Source organism: Parus major, chromosome Z, assembly GCF_001522545.3.
Source record: "Parus major isolate Abel chromosome Z, Parus_major1.1, whole genome shotgun sequence".
Lineage (NCBI taxonomy): Eukaryota > Metazoa > Chordata > Aves > Passeriformes > Paridae > Parus > Parus major.
The window spans coordinates 31,475,324-31,492,518 of NC_031799.1; the positions used below are offsets into that span (position 1 = coordinate 31,475,324).

General features: G+C 37.3%; 1 protein-coding gene across 3 annotated transcripts in view; it reads right to left on the reverse strand.

The window, feature by feature from the left end:
• BNC2 (basonuclin 2) overlaps positions 1–17,195 on the reverse strand; it is a 242,068-nt gene that overhangs the window by 10,987 nt on the left and 213,886 nt on the right. Inside the window, exon 5 of one of the 3 annotated variants that reach the window (XM_033520654.1) lies at positions 294–741. In XM_033520654.1, coding sequence (XP_033376545.1) covers positions 294–741 — 448 coding nt within the window. Of the gene's footprint in view, positions 1–11; positions 742–12,099; positions 14,027–17,195 lie in introns of those variants that run through there. The other 2 variants (XM_033520653.1, XM_033520655.1) reach the window with 2 other exon arrangements.

Sequence of the window (17,195 nt, forward strand, 5' to 3'; positions counted from 1 at the left end):
ATAAAGGGAGACTGTATATGGCAGTTCAGATGTAGTGGGCCCTCTCTGAGAGCTGGCATTATGCTGTGTCCATCCGTGACCTAATCTACTGACGTGAAAGGAATGTTTTTATGCAGGTTGGGGTTCTGGCTGTGCCGGTTTCGGCTACGGACAGAGGAGAACATCATGTTGCACCCAGGGACTTTGCACTTGTGCATTTCTCGCAAGTGCACTGTTTTATAGTGCACTCTGAGGGTTCCCTTGTTGCTGTACATTTTGTGGCAAATGTTACACATTATCCCACCGTTGCTCACCGAAACGCTGTTGAACATGAGGGATCCTGGGACATCGGTGCCCATACCTACAGCTAAGGCAGGGGCATCTGCTTTGTGGGCAGATTCCCCGCTGTCACTTGCCCCATCGACGTCGTCCAGGAGAATACCCTCATCGCTTCCTGCGTCAGATTCTCTTGAGGAATGGATACTGCTGCTGGACTGGATGCTGGAGGTGGTGCTCAAGTCTAGTACCATATAGTCTTCTGCCATGCCCCTGCCGTACCCATTCATGTGGGAATCCTCAGTACCAGCAGGCGAGGAGGTGTCTTCCCTTATGTCAAGCCCCATCTGATGCTGAGCGCCATATATCTTCACCAAAAATTCATCGCGGAGGTCCTTACTAAGAGAAGGCTGTGAAGTGTCCAAGCCCATGTCATCCAGTTCTTTGGTCAACAGTTTACGGTGCAGGTTTATGTTAGCACTGTGTCTGGGAAAGGAAGAGGGAAGGGAGAAAAGGAAAAATGTACAGTATTTTTGATTAAACACAGAGTCAACAAGCACCAAATCTAAATTATCATTTATTGATAATTTCTCATAAAAATATCCCCAATCCTTATTACTTGGAAATGTCAGCCTTTCTATAAGTGGACAAATTGCAACACAAAAACTAAACAAAAAAATCAAATTCCCCCCATATTGTTTTTCTTTTTAGCTGCTGCTCCTCAACATTAGTCCCCAACAGCAGCTATTGAAATTTATTTGAAAATTATGAATTAAGAAATTGTATTAGCAGAAAATACAAAATGCTCTTCTTGATTCCTGAATCCTTGCTGACTTTCCTTCTCTTCAAGAGGCAAAAAATATTAGTATATGGAATATATGTATGTGTGTCTATCTGTGTCTTACTATGGATCTGTGTCTTTAGGTATTTATCCATCCATCCATCCATATATATATATATATATATATGTACTCACATAACTCAGTAAGTGAAATATAGGAGGGGAGTAAAATAGAAGTAACCAAATAAGGCATTGTCAGAGGTCCTGATTCTGGTAATTTAATTAATTCTCATATAAAGGTATTCAGAATCAGGCCAAACAAAGATGGAGAAGACTTGAAGGGTTTAAGAGAACAAGTCTTTGAAATCTATATATAAGTTTCTGAAAATCTTAGCCAAAGTTGGTGGTTTCATCCTTGTAAGTTGTCACTGCCACTCCTCCCTGTCTTTCTCCCTGTACTGTCTGTATGCAGTGCTGATTGGCTGAAGCAGTGTAATGTCCAGTAAAAGAAACCTATTAATGGCAGTGAGAATTTGCCCCAATCAATCAAAAAACTTGAGCATGGGTTTGCTTAAGGTATTTGCTGAAGTTATTGCAGATATTAAAGACGTTTTTGCCATTGACGGAAGTGGATTTTAAACCAGATCCTAAGAGCTGTAAATTAAGACTCTCAAGTACTTTACAGGATCTGTGTCTTTGCTCTCAAGAAATAAAGCTCTACATTTGCAAACAGTGTAAGCTTTTAAGTTAGTAAACAAGTAAAATAGCCTATTATTTGAAGCTGCATTCTACTCTCCACTTTTGGCATTGGCTTTATTCACCCATTGCAGTAGAACCTCACTGATTTGCAGTTCTGTCAGGAAACCCTCTTTGAAAAACTGTATTTTCTGAATTAATGATACAACCAACAAACATGACAGACATCAAAGACCTCTGGCCACAGAATATACTCATTTTGCTGAAGTGCTTAAGTATAAGAAATCAGGGTAAAGTTTTCAGCAATAGAAAACTTTAGGGTTCAGTTTTCAGAATGTGCAGCATTGCTGAGTAAATGACAAATATTTATTCAGTTTCTTTGGAGGGTGACTTGAATTTTGAGTCAGCAAAAAAAGAATTAGCGAAGTTCTACTGCATAACATTCTTTGCAAGCTAAGGACCCAAACCCGCAATTTACAACATGCAGACTCACCAGTCTGTCTGCCCATTATAAATTGCAGATCAGAGCCCAAATGTAGGAGGGAAAAGAAGATTGGGAGGGGGGGAGGGAGTGGGAGGAGGGTGGGGAAAGAGAGAGAGAAAGAGAGAATTTTAACATAGGAATAGCTTAATTTGCAAAAAGCACTAGGTACAAAATTGGCATGGGAAGACATAACAATGATCAAATATTTTACAGACATTCAGGTCCTATATTAACAAAAAAGGGAGAAGAGGAACAATAGCTATTAGCAATATTTCCTTATTGGAAGCTTTCATTTTAAGAAACCCTTTGAAACATACCTCTCAACCAACTGAAGTCCAAAACATGGTACAGAAATACAATGCAAAAAAGCAAATGCAAATGTAGGAAGATTAAATTCATGTGGAGTAAATCTCTTTAATTTTCTAACACTTACTTTGTGTTTCATTTATCTGTTGCACATAACTTAAGGGAATAAATAAACAGCAATAGAACTAATATGCTCACCTGCAAGTGCAGGTAACTTCTCTGACATAAAACTGATACTGAAATGCAGTTTAATTGAATTGTGTGTGTTTGGGATGCTATTATTCCAGTTAGAGGCTGGTCTAGAACAGAAGATTTCTCTCTTAATGAGAGAGAGTTGAGAGGTATGGGCAAGGGTGGAAAAAGTGGAGAGTATTTCTTGCTTTTGTCCCACATGGGAAATACTCTTTTCACACAAGCAAGTATAGCACCATTGCTTTTTTGAGGCATAGAAGTGTAATTATGCATATCCCCACACTGCACTTAGGAAGGCTGAGCTTACCTTGTGATAAGATCAGCTTTCTAATCTTTTGCTAAATTGAGATCACAAAAGATAGAGAGAGAGGAGAGGAGAAAAGAGAAAGAAATGGGGAGGGGGAGGAGAGAGAGAGAGAGAGAGAGAGAGAGAGAGAGAGAGAGAACAAATTCACATTCCAATCCAGACAAATCTGGTTTTTAAAAAAAATTCTGAAACCAATAAAACACAGACTTAAAAAAGTCTTGACTGTGAAACTGATTTTTTGTCAGCTGTAATATCACTTACACTGTTGTCCTGATGGATACTGACTCAATCACACAATACAGAAAACATAAAGCAAATTAATCAAAGCATATTCACACCATACCCATTATTATCCACAAATGAGCTCTGAACAGATGCATGCATACATGAATGATAAACAGTAGTCCTGATGGTCCCTTGCCTTCCTGGTTTCAGATGGAATGTAGCTCCACTGCTAAGTGCAGTACAGGAAACGCTTACTGTGAAGGCCTGTCCACACTGACCAGGGTTATTAAATGACCATAAAAGCACGTTTGTGCTTATCATCATAAGGCTAACTGCAAACTATTCATAAAGTACTCATGTGTGTACTTATAATTTCCCCCCTTCTCTCCCCTCTTCACTGCTATGCTCTGGGAATTTGTTTCAGCATAAGAGCTGGTCAAGATAACTGTAACTCTTGCTTCCATGCATTTGTGCTTACTATTTCCTTGGCTAGCTGTTGAGAAAAACAACAGTCAGGCATGCAGTGAAAATAACGTCACCATTCACTAAATGAAGAGATAAGAATAAACTACCATGCTAAAGAGGGGCCACCAAGCCCCAGACAGACAAAAGCCAACCTGAGAAAGACCAGTGTAAGGATGCAAACTCTGCTGATGCGCTGATAAGAAGAGATGCCTCCCTTATTCAATTCTCACTTACAGCAGTTGCAATCAGTAATCTAGTTAAAGTATGTACCAGCCCATAATATCTGTCAGGCAAACGATGTGCAGAAATGTGCGGACCAGTTCTGGCACTCTGCTCAGTAGTGTCCCTTTTCCGCTGTCAGCAGTACTGTTGGATTCTCCTAATATAATTACATTGACTTTTATTCAATTAAGTGCCATTCCTAGCCTTAAAAAGAAGCTACTTTATCAATTGATTCAGGTGTAATGCAATAATAAAGATGAACTCATGGCAGTGCATTAGCTCTGCTGTTCATAACTTCTGAACATAGGTTCATTCATAGCAGTCGATTTCCATTATGCAACCACAGTTCAAAAGAATTGATTCTTTTACATTCATTTCTTAATCTATTTCAGTTGTGTTTAATATTTTCCCTAAATATATGTGAAAACATTCTGGTGGAGAAAGAGGTATGACTTGTGAAAAAAAATTCATTTATTTAGACACTGAAGTTTTGAAATCTTATTAAACCCCCCTTCTCCATACCAAACAGAAATTTTCCATCCTAATCCAACTCTTTCTCCTCTGCTTTGTCACTCCCAACCCTAGGAAGTCCCCTACAAGCCCTCAGCTAATGCTGACCACCTGTCATATTGTTCATCTGCTCCTCCCCATGACACCTGAAGTTTCTTGCTTCAGCTATTCTGTTCCCTTATGTGATTTACAAAGCTGCTTACCTCTTCCTCCTCCAGATACTGCTCCCAGGTATGTGTAAACAGTGGTCCCTGGGTAAGCTGAGGCATACTTTGGGCAGAGTCATTTGTGCCAGTGCATGAACACTGCCATGAAACACAGAAAATCCTGAAGCAAAATATGCCAAAACCTGCTGAGCTTCAGCCTGACATAGCTTCATTACTTCCCATACCTCAGCTAGCTAATTTAAGGCCATCTCTGGCGTCCTTTGCACCACTGAAATTACTGCTGTATCTGCAGGGAAAAGAACTTAAAGAACATAAATGTTTGGCAGAAATATATATGTGTGTATGAAACAAAATATTTGACCTAATTAAATCCTTTGAATGCCTCTGGTCTTCCTAGATTGCCTATTTGTACATAAACTACCAGAATGGCATTTGATCCTCACAGTGGAAATGTTATGTAAAGACAACTGGTGATTGAAGTCTTTCAGGCAGAAATACACCATCAAATGCATTTAACTAAAGGCATTTTTTACTTTACTTCAGTCACTATACCTAGACATTCCTTGGCAACAAGGGATGGTAAAGGGGGTTTGTTCTGAAAATACTATCTGGGGCAAAGAATGTTCAAACACCTGTTTAGGTCTGTACTACATGTCAGATAACTTTAAAAATGAGGAGGGTATTTTTCCAAGATGAGCTTGTTGTGGCAAGCTCAACTCGTTGAGCAAGTTCTAGGACTCAGAATACCTGACTTTTTGACATAAATACCACTCTTTTCAAGTTACTATTAATTAATTACATACATGGAAGGAAAAAAGTATGTGCAAAGCCCTCACTAGAGTGAATTTGGCTTTAAGAATGGAGCAGTGTTGCCACGAGGATGATGATGATAATGATGATGCACATAAAATCTGTGGTTGTGGTGAAATGTCAGACTCTGAGCTCACCACTGCCCTTTCAGACTGGAGTTTTAGCACCAGTGCAATGCAGAATCCTACAGCAGTTACAGAAGCTCCCTGACTCTGGGCATGATCCCACTGGTGGTAGTGTTTTCCTTCTTTTGTGAAGTTCATGAAAGTATTCTTAGCTAGAATTCATTGTTGGTTACACCCCACCTACTACTACCAAGTTTCTTAGTGACAGATGCACTACGCACCAACAGAAGGAAGGGATTATAAACCTAGGAAATATGGTCAATTAAACATACATTCTATTTACACACATCATAAATCCTGACTGGGATCTCTTTAGCAGTTTCTTTTTACACTTGTCAAGGAATCTGATTCTGTTAATTTACTGTCCATTTGTTGGAAAGAGAAAATTTAATGGCCACTTTAGTTTAGTTTATTTTTATTTAGTCAGTCTTTTAATTTCATTTTGAAGTGAGTAAGAATGAATTTATCAGAGCAGAATTTGTCCTGGTATAGAAATTGGCATGAATCCTATGGACAAAGGGCCAAATTTGGACCCACCCATAACTGCTGTCCTATCTGCACTGTGGCAAACCCCATCTCTGGATGAATTCTGGATGAATCATCTGGAGAATTCAGATTATAAAGAGCTCTGTCTATTTAGATTCAAGCATTAGCAGAGGACACAAAACCAACTGCATGAAAAATTAGACTGAATGTGTTCACCATTCAGGACAGGACAGAGTGTTGAAAATTAAGCATATAGTATTATTTTATTAATAATTATTTTGCCAAGAGAAAAGTATAATTAACTTAAATATTGTGGGATGAGAGAGAAAAAGAGTAAGAATGAAAGAAAACCACAGTTGTTGGGGAAATCAGTTAGGGACTGTGGAAACCCACTTTCCACTGCTTGATGCAGTGAGACAGAAAACCAAGCCAATTGATATCCTTGTTAAATGTCTGGCTACTACTTCTCCTTGTCTGATGATAAGTGACAAAGCTCCCTGTTACTCATCTCAGTCAACCATCAAAATAAACCATATTGTTTCAACATTTCCACTTGTACCCAGCCACAACCATTTTCTCCCCATGTTTCTAAGAAAGCCACCATCCCAGTTTCTTACACTTCAGATATTCTGAAAGTGCCTTTTCTGTCAAACACGTGATTTAATAAATTAGTAACACCTAGCCCTACCATTCTAACACTGCAAAGAAATCAAAACCAGAATGTGACAGTAGGAGGCCATCAGTCTTTGGTCAGGTTTGTTTTAAGATCAATAAGTGATCCCAGCATTAAATAACACTATAAAATTGTATTTTGATACTTAATGCAAGTAAAGACAACATAAAATTATTTTCTGTCAAATTGTGTTTTTTCCCAATGAGAGATATTTTTTTAAAGAAGACACTACTAAGAGAAGAAGCTACTATTGGGTTACAAAACCTGGAATCACACAATCTTCAGCAGTTTGAGAAGGTTTTGTTAGAAAATCAAAGAACAGAACACAATTGGCTGGTGGTTTATGTAAAAATTGATGAACCTCTTATTAAAGCTGGATATTGGAAGTAACAGCTCTGGTTGTACAGGTCCCATAAAAGCTATCCTCTTGCTATACTTAGCTTACAACTAAGCTCTATCAATCTGTTTTAAAATATCATAAACAATGAACTTTTCATTATTCCTCCTGTGAGACTTTTTCTACAGATATTTTCAGCTCAGTATTCAGCCTACATTTTTACCTATAATGTAATGTTAAAGGAAAGTTTTCTTTGTTTCTGTTCACCTCAAAGGTGAAGAGAATTAAGAATTATGGTTTTGTTTTAAATTTTCACATGATTTTCGTTGCTAACAAAATTTAGTATTATGTTCTTACCTCAATTTCATGTCCCTTTCCTGCTTGTTTAAGCCTGAAACTCATAGAAAGGCCCAGAATAGGTGAACACTACAGAAAGTAAACCCTGAATTTTTTGCTTTTTCAGAATCTCTGCAGACGGAAAGTGCTGAGTTTCATGCAGCTAAAATCAAAGAGCCAAAAAGTAAGACTGGCTAAATATAACAGTGTGCATATTTATGAGAAAGATATGGCCTCAATTCTGATACTTTTTCAAGAAAGAAGCAGCAATAATTTCTCCCATTTGCTTATAAGAATCAACAATGAAACAGTTCCTTGAATTTAATTAGTAATGAAAACTGTTAAAGAAATTATCATCTCACTTACTGTTCTAATTTTGCCACTCTATTAGCAGTCTTTGATACAGAGTTTGTATTGTTTTGTTTTGGGTTTTAATTAGGAAAAAAAAAAAAAAAAGAAATCCATAAATCTAAGCAAAGATAGTAACAATTTGAAATCCTGATCTGACCTAAATTATAAAATTCACATTTATCCGAACAGGGACAAAATTTAAATCTAAACACTAGTGCTTTCGTGTATTTGATCATATTTAATCTGCTTCTGAATGTAAGGGAAAAAGTAGGTACAGGGGCTAGACTTTAGAAGGAGTCAAGGCAAAAATACTATACTACCTGATAAAACCATGGCATTTCTACATGAACAGAGTAATAGCATCAGTTCTTGAGGCCTGAAATTGCATAGAATTTGAAAAATATTAACCTTTCATAGGAAGAAAATCCAAAAGGTAAAATACAGTTCAGCACCTATTAAAAAAAAGTAAAAAACCCAGCGCTTATTAAATACAGGAAATAAAGGACAAGCAAGTTCTTGCAAATTAAAGATGTGGAGCCCAGTCATTTCAATCCCTTTCAATATGAAACAAATCACTCACACTGGTCACGAAGACAGCTCCCTCTACACTCAAATTATTCACTTGAAGATAAGCTCCTATCAAACTCTTAAGGGGTTTAACTAATTTACTGCACAGATACGGCACGTCTGTTGTAATAACAGGTAGGATGTATTGGGGTCGACCATTTATCAGAATTAGACTTCTTTTTTCAATTCACAGTGAATTATGCTGCCTACACTGCTCCTCTTTCTCAGAGCTTCCCATCCCCTTACGGCCCCTAATGTGGCAGGCAAACAAAATTGACAGTCTCATCTTGTCAACAAGGGGTGATTCTCCTGAGAAGCCATTTAACTTTGCAGAGGAAGCAATGTATTAATGTGCCTGTCCCAGGAATGTTAATCATCTTCAAGCTCCTTCTAACTTTGACATGAACAAAATCACCAAATTTGTTTACTAAATGAATCGTAATATGCTAATAAGAGAGCATGACATATATGGTAAAGCCAAACAGATGGTTTGTTTACTCCACTTTGCAACTTTATAAATGTTGTAACTCTGAAGATGTTAGTGAGAATTATTGGTTTGTTGGCAGTGGCAAACATGTCTTTTGCATACTTAATCCACAGTTAGAGTCAGAAAACAATTTATCATCACCATGGAATGCATAAAAAATGTTAATGCATTTAGGAAGGCAGGATAGTTGACTGTGCAGGCAAATACTCAGGTTAAATATGAATTTGATATTTGATGGCAATATTTGCTACCAAATAATTAAAAAAAAATAAAAATCTGACAGGCTTGGGATTCTTGAAAGGTCCAGTAATTCAGTACATACCTGTTGAGGTGTTTAGTGAAATGGTCCTTATGGTGCTAACAGAATTACGCTTTCACAACAGTTGTGCGTGCTCAGAAGCATTGAGGTTATGTCACACTCTTAATATATTACTATTGTTGTCCATTAAAGATCAAAAGATATTGCAAACAAAAAGCACAACAACCGGCGTAGTTGCCAAAGTTACTCAGAAATGATCAAAACTGTGTTGCAACACTTCAACCTCTCACTTTCCTAGCTGCCTGGAAGCAAAACAGACTCAGTACAAAATAGCCAGCATTCTCGTCTAATATCCGGACTGGTTGAGAAAGTTTAGAATAAGAGGATTTATCTGACAGAATATTTTCTAAGTGAACTAACACAGTGTCACAATGTTACATGCGCAAGAAGTCATTATACATATGAGAAAGTCCTGTGATGAGCATAACAGGTGTGTAGGATCACTGTCTGTAACACCAAAGCTGTTGCCACAATTTACACAAGCTCTACAGAGAAGTTTAGCTGGTGCCATGCACTGCAGTCATGCATTAAGTCCTCAAATCCACTGTGTTGAAGTATTTGCTGGTCCTTGACAAGGTGTATTTTCCCTTAAGAAATACTGAAGGGATGAGGAATACATATACATTAACATTCATTTTCAAACCTAAATTATCTAAATGTTACATTATCCAAGTTTTATAATCAGAAGTTTTTATCCTTCATTTAATTCTACCGGTAGAGCCAAATGTGATAATTTTGCAAGTTTTTATGCAAACAGACCCTCCAGTTCAGCATGCCACTAGTGTATTTTACTGAACTCCAAGTTTCAGTAAATCTAGAAATAAAGAAAAAATTCAGGCAGAATTCCTAGTTTTTCCCAGTTCTGATTTCAAATCAAATCTTTTCTCTCAGATGTTGATCCACAGCAACATATTATCTCATGGTTTGCTTAGGAGATTTACAGACACTTTACTGACTGAATCTCAAGTTCAAAATAATAATGAAACCTGAGATCAGGGATAGTTTTGTACGATTTCAGGTTCCACAGCAAAACTGTAAACCATTTATTTTGATCAAAATGAAATAGTAATTCTCATTCCTAATGTTTGTTTGTCTAAAAATGCTGGTTTTATTTATACGACACCAGAGGAACTATAAAACCAAATATGATGCGGCATTTCAACAGGGTTCCTTTATTAGTAATTTTACATTACTAAATAAGCACCCCTATCAGGTCAACTGATAGCTGATTATCCTACAACCTCCTTTCATTGATGCCCCGACTTCTCAGTAATTTCAATCCTCTGAGACTCTTCCATACATGCTATTGTCAGCATTTATTAAATTCTCAACTTTTTACTCATCCACAAGAGAATGTGCAAAGATATCTAAGTTCAGCTTGCTGTCCAAGGATTATTTTGGAAGAAACATTAGCGGCCGTCCCAGTCTGGCGCTTATATCTCATTTGAAACATCTACTCATTCCTGACCAACAAAGAAAATTTCAATAAAGTACTTTTACTGGTTTAACAGCAGTGAGCTCCTGGGATTGTCAAAGTGCTCAGTCTTTTCCGAGGAGAGAAGGAATCAGCAGCTCAAATATAATTAACCTTCCATTCTCAATGCAAACTGCCACGCACAGGAGCTCTGCAGTCTATTAGTGAAGTTATAACGGCCAACAGGCAGAGGCAAAATTGGTCAAAAAGTTGGCTGCTGCTGTCATATTTTTAGAATTATGATTAATGACACTAATAATGTGGATGATTACTGATACGTGTATCTCCTGCAGTTTATCATATTGCACTGGCTGCCTACGTCCACAATAAACATGATGCTATCATTTACCTCTTTATTGAAGGCAATCCTTCTCTTGAAGGAGCACATTCTAATTACTTTGTAATGTTTTATGTCTTAAACATTTTGCAGCTCTGGACCTTGCCAACTGCTTCATGTCTACCATTGATTAATTACAGAATGTTTAATCAAAATTTAGAACCTAATGCAGTCATTTATGAATGCGCTGCAGTGCCAAGATAGTTAGGCTGCCGTCCCAAGCTTGGAGAGTGCTGGGTTCAAAATTAAATCCCAGAAATCTGGAAGATGCCAAAGATTTTACCTCGAGTGATTTGAGTTTAAAAATCTTGCTTTGGTTGATGAATGACAGGCACCCACTCAAAATGAAAGGTCTTTATTATATGTGTATGTGTGCTTGCATGTTCACATTTTTCTTCTTCTTCAAATGTCTTCATTTTTCTCTTTATGCTATTGTTGCTGCAGTTTCAGCTCCTTTACAAGCCTTCCTTGCTGCTAAAGCTCTTGCAAACACCAGTCAAGAGAGTGTAGTTTTGAAGTGGTTAAACGACTGAAAAATAATTTGCAGGGACAAATACATAAGTTTTTTTTTAATGTGGATTTTTATGGTACTGTCATACAACCATTCACCGTTGAAGTTAAGTGTTTTTTTAATACCATTACTGAACTGCTGAAATGGATGCTAATATAGCTTGGAGTGCTAATGTCAAATCCTGGTAATAAAAAAGACAGACTGCTGAATGAAATAATTTCAAGTAAAAAATAGAACAAAAGTGCTCTCACTCTCGCTCTACACTTTTATTGAATTGGGACTGACTGAGCCAATTGCTTTAGAAGTCTGTAAAACACAATTACTAGTGAGCTGACTGACCCAGCAGTGCCCCTTCTGTGACAGAACAGACTAAAAAGGCTGCAGAATTAGTGCTGTTCCCCTATCTGGCTATCAGACCTGAGAGACACCCAGTGCAGGATCTGTTATCCTTCCTGCCAGGGCCCCTCCTCATGAAATCTTGGTTCTCAGTCTTGCATAATACATAATCTGTGTGCATCTTCTTCTTGAAACAGGGGCTCATTTACCTTCTGAGAGGGAATCTGAGTTCTCTTTCTATCCATTATATTTTTACATCTTTATCTAATAACATAATGGATGTCTTTCTCTCAGTACTCGCAACCACAGACACACATATTCATGTTTGGTCTATTTTTATTTCCGCATATTGTGTGTAAAACACAAAAGTACAACCTAAGGTTTACAGGCAGCAAAATTAACTATGTCCCATTTGTATTTTCACTTGTAAGTGTCTGAACTGTAATTGCTTTCTTTATTCTAGCATAACAAAGAAAAGGAGAGAGAGAAAGGAAGAGGGAAAGAAAGGAAAAAAAATGTATTGAACTGGAAGTGCAAAATACTTTTCCCTAGTTAATAAAATAAGCAATACAGTTTGTAAAGCACTAAAATCAAAATCAGTAACACTGGAAATAACAACTTATAAACTCTGTAGTTTACATCTTGTGTTTCAGACTCATATGGTTTGACACAGATATACAGCTTGTGGCTTTCTTACCCCTCTTTATGAAAAAAAAAAAAAGGAAAACCAAAATGACAGCAAAAAAAATATCTTCTTATTACAATCTTATACTTTCCTTCTCTCACCCTGCTTTCCCCACACAAAACATTTTACATTTTATCATTTTACATTTATTCACAATGCCAATGCCAACAAAATCCTGCAATTCTTTCTCTTTTATGGGAGCATGCATTTCTGGCAAATCTAAAACTCTTTCATTTCTCTTCCAGGTCCATTTATATGAAGCTTGAAGGTGCCTCATGGCAAAAATGTTAAATTATTTCTTACACAGATGTTTTAAAGCAATGCTATTTAGGGCAAGCTTACATGTGAAATAGACCCTTAATTAAAAAAAAATAATAATTAAAAAAAGTTTTCTTAGCACATGGCAAACTGCTCATTTAAAAGATGTTTTTCCTGCTGGAAAGCAGGAAGCACTACAAAAAGCCTTAGGTTTTTTTTTTTAGAAGTACTGGGCTTAAAACTGTTGTCAGGAAATATCCAGTGTTTGCCATTAAAAGATCAGCTTGTGATGAGCCATAAGTGGTATCTCACCTGAGATATTCCTGCGTTACCTCGGGCCCCAAAAGACCATCTGAGGCACCTCCAGAGGTACCATTAGAGAACGCTTTATGTGTACGTGCTGGACGTGAATGAGTGGTTTCTACTGAAGTACTAGAGCATAGCATCATAAATATTGGTACATGAAGTACACTGCTTGCCTGAAAAGACAAAGGACAGCAAACTTCTAGTGTTCCTGGACAGACTTAAGGGGTGCTTAAAAGCTGTGCACAGTATCTTGCAGTGCACTTGCAGTGCCTGCACAGTGGTGTCTTCCTTGACACTGTGGAGCACTTAACTATCATTCATAACCCTGTGTGTCTTCCTTCAGGATCATCCTGAGATAAGTAGTGAGAAGTATTTATAGCTTTACTACTAATATTTTCTAACTGAACAGTACATTTCTTAAACTATAGGCTCTACTTCACAAATTTGCTTTTACTTGCTGTCATATTTGCTAATGACTAGCAGCTTGTATAATCATAAAAAAATGTTCCAGATTTAGAGAAGTTGGGTTTTGGGATTCTTTTCCCCAGAGCCTATAATTTGTAACTATTTTTGGGTAACTTCTTTTACTAAGATGTATTTCAGTGGAAAACTTTCCTGCCTCAGTAGCTAAGATGCATTTTGTCAAAAAGCAATGGAATAGAAATCCAAATGATCTTTATTTTACTATACTGATCACCTGCTACATAGTTCTACTTCAAAATGTATTTTGAAATGTCAGCTTCTATCTAGATACACTGATAGGACTGGCAGACTGTCATTCAAAAAAATGTTGTAGCTATTTGGAGTCATCTACACCCGGTAAATTTTTTCTCTTTCAGTTTTTGGGTAATTTTGGGGTATTTTTTGGTGCTTTTGTGTGTTTGTTTGTTTTAGGGTTTGTTTGCTTGTTTGCTTTCATTTGTAGGATTTGCCTCACCAATTTTCTTACTCACATTAATTCGTATATGTCCCAACACAGTCACTCAGTTCATGTTCCAATGAATGAAACAGCTCAAATCTAGAGGAAAGAGCAGCATCATCATTATGGGGAAAAGAAAATGTTCTTATCTGTTAATAATCTTTAGTCAGGCTACAAGATCTGATGAAAAGCCTGCTTCTTGAATTGAAAATTTCTCTTTTCAAACAGACATGCACAGCTGACAAATGGATGGATCATGAATGTATATACCACAGTATTACCTGCCTGAGAGTCTCTGTCCTTCACTGAAACCTGTAAATCCGAAGAGCAGAAAACACACAGCTATTCCTGCCACAAATGTGTTTCCCTCACCCTTCATTATTTCTCCCCAAACTTCTGGACCTGAGAGGACCACATTTCTCAAGTTGCAGTGTCTTGTTCCACCCAGACTTTTGGAAGTACTGTCCTTGCGTTATCTGTAAAGTACAGCTTCTTTCACTGTAGCAGAAACCTTACAACCTTCTGCTCTTAAGTTTAAAAGAACAGCTAGAGGCTTTCCCTGTGGGAACTAATGTGGGCAGTTGTTTTATTTAACCCACTTCCAAAATACTCTAGGGAAGATGGGACACCTTCATAAATGTGGAACAGCTTTACACTTACTCAGATGAATGGAAAACAATTGTCTCCCACTCTCTGGAAGATTTGTGGCTCTTCCAGCATTTTCTAGGAACCTAGGGGCAACCGAGGTATGATAGACCTTCAAGTTCCCTGTCTTCCCAAATAACCTCATTCACCAAACAGAAAACACACAGAACTTATGCAGGAAACTTGGACAAAACACATAATTATTAACACTTACACTATTTGTCACAACACATACCAGGTGAAAATACTGCTCAATACATGTTTTGATTTTGGCTAGTCTTTTCAATGTTTTACTTATGTTTCCTGCCTATGTTAACCCTGGTGCAGCAGTTTGTTTAAATAAGCTTTTCAGGTCACTGAAAATACCTTGGCTTATTTGCAAGTTCACATAGAAATGAGGCTTCTTAAGCTGCACAAAAAACTGTACTCTCCCTCTCTAAGTGATATACTTTTGTATACCAAAGCAGAACAAGAAAGTGTAGGCAGCAAGTTGTTTTAAAAAACAACTACCACCTCCAATTCAAACCCCAAATAAATGACTATGTAGTTGGGAAAAAACCTCTCTCCACATCAGAACTGATTTTTTAATATTTGCTCACACATGTAGCCTTGTGCTTTGATTTATTTATTTTCCTTAAAATACGATATAAAAATCTTATGAAGACATTTTTTCTATGCATTCTAGTTTTAATTCTGCTTCTCCTGTTCACATTGGTGACTATGCAATATGACAGACAGTCTGTGTTCAACATGACTACTCATGGAAGAGGTTAGATCGGTAGATCTGTGTTAGGGGTGGCACAAAATGTTTCTTTATGATACAGCTTCTCTTGGGTAAGGAAGAGTTATGTGAACATTAGCAATGACACACATCTTAGTGTCTCTGCAAGAGGAAACCTAATGGTTCATTCAATTGTATTGGATATGCAGCTAGACTTTTTGTGAACTCTATCACGTCCAGAAATAATAGTACAGGTGTAAAATGTGTTTATATTTTTAAAAATGTATCAGATATAATTTTTGTCTCTTAACAAATGGTCCATCAAACACCTAATGTCTTAAAACTGGATTTTCTTGTTCTTATTGGAGGAAATTCGAGTTGTATATGACAGCTAATTATATTTTGGGAATGACAGTAATAATTATCATGGACTGATGCAAAGTATTTTATTTCTTGGACCTAGAATTCAGTGCATTTATGGAAAATAATTTTAAAAAAGTTATCAGTAGAAGATTCAAAGCCCAGTAGGATGATTGAAAAATGGGTACTGTTGACTCATGGAAGTGATAACAGGAGGCAGGAATCAGCTTTCTCACATCTTCACCTCCCTTAATAATGTATGCAGTGGCTCATCATGGGTAACTGATGTTAATTTATTCACGCATACCTGTACAGGGCTGGAAGTCAGGTAACCAGACAAAAAGTATGTCTCCGCTTTTTCAGTACAGCTACCCACAGGCCCATATGTGTACAAATTTCATTCTGGAAACATCAGCAGGTTTTAATAAACCACCTACAGATGTCTTGCTCCACACAAATCAAGGGGTTTACATTTTTGAATCTGGACTGATTTAACTTGCAATCAAATGGCGTGATCACACTTGGCACCAATAGTTGCTTTATATTTATTTATAAGTCACCCTGAGCAGATATTATTTGTTTTAAAATTTATTCATGGGGCTCAATTACCTTTCCCATCTTGTGGAACACACACACGTCCACACACAGATGTACACACATGCATGCTCAGTTTTTGAGAAAACTTAAACCCAAACAATAAACCTGAGCAATGAATAGTCCTACTTAGTAGTAGCAGACAGACAAAATGAAAAGTTTTTGGTTTGTTCCTCTGAACAGGTACAGTGAGAATTAATTTACATTCTGTACTTTGAGAGAAAGGAAAACGTAGTAACTTATTGTTAATGTTGTGCCCTGATTTTAATAGTGTCATTACTGAGGTGAAATGGGGATTTAGCATACACTAAGAAGTGAGAAGATGGCTCTATTCCTCCTCCTCCTCTTCCTCCTCCTCAAAAAAAAGTACTTTTTTTCAACAATATTAAATGAAAGCAAAAGGTTCACCTGCCACCTGTTTCATCACTGGTTTTGACCACAAAATCCTTGGGTCTTACAGGTGAGAGATCAAAAAAAAGTCAACTGCTCTAAGTTGCACTATTCAGGTCTTTACTTCTGGACATGCTTTTCAACACAGACTTAGATGAAACTTTGGCATTCCTGTCCCCTTCAGTCAAGAAATAATTCTTCCTTCTTCCCATCCACATGTCCCATCCACAGTTCTTGATAATTCTCTGAGCAGCTGTACCTCAGTGCTGACTTCAAGGATTAACCACACCTATCTCTTTGTAAGGCAAACTCATTATGTGCTGGGACAAAGCTCACAGATGAGGCTGGGAAAGAGATCCCAGGGGAATCTAACCACTGTGGCCACTGGCCCTTTCTTCTCACTTGCAGGAAACATCTCTGACTCCAGAGAGAATTCAGTTCACAAGGACAAATCCTCCCATTTAAGTGGTCAGTTCTCAAGGGAATATATCTTCTTCCCATCTCATTTCCATCTAAACTTGAAAAGATATCTTTCCATTCAAAAGGAGGCTTATGATA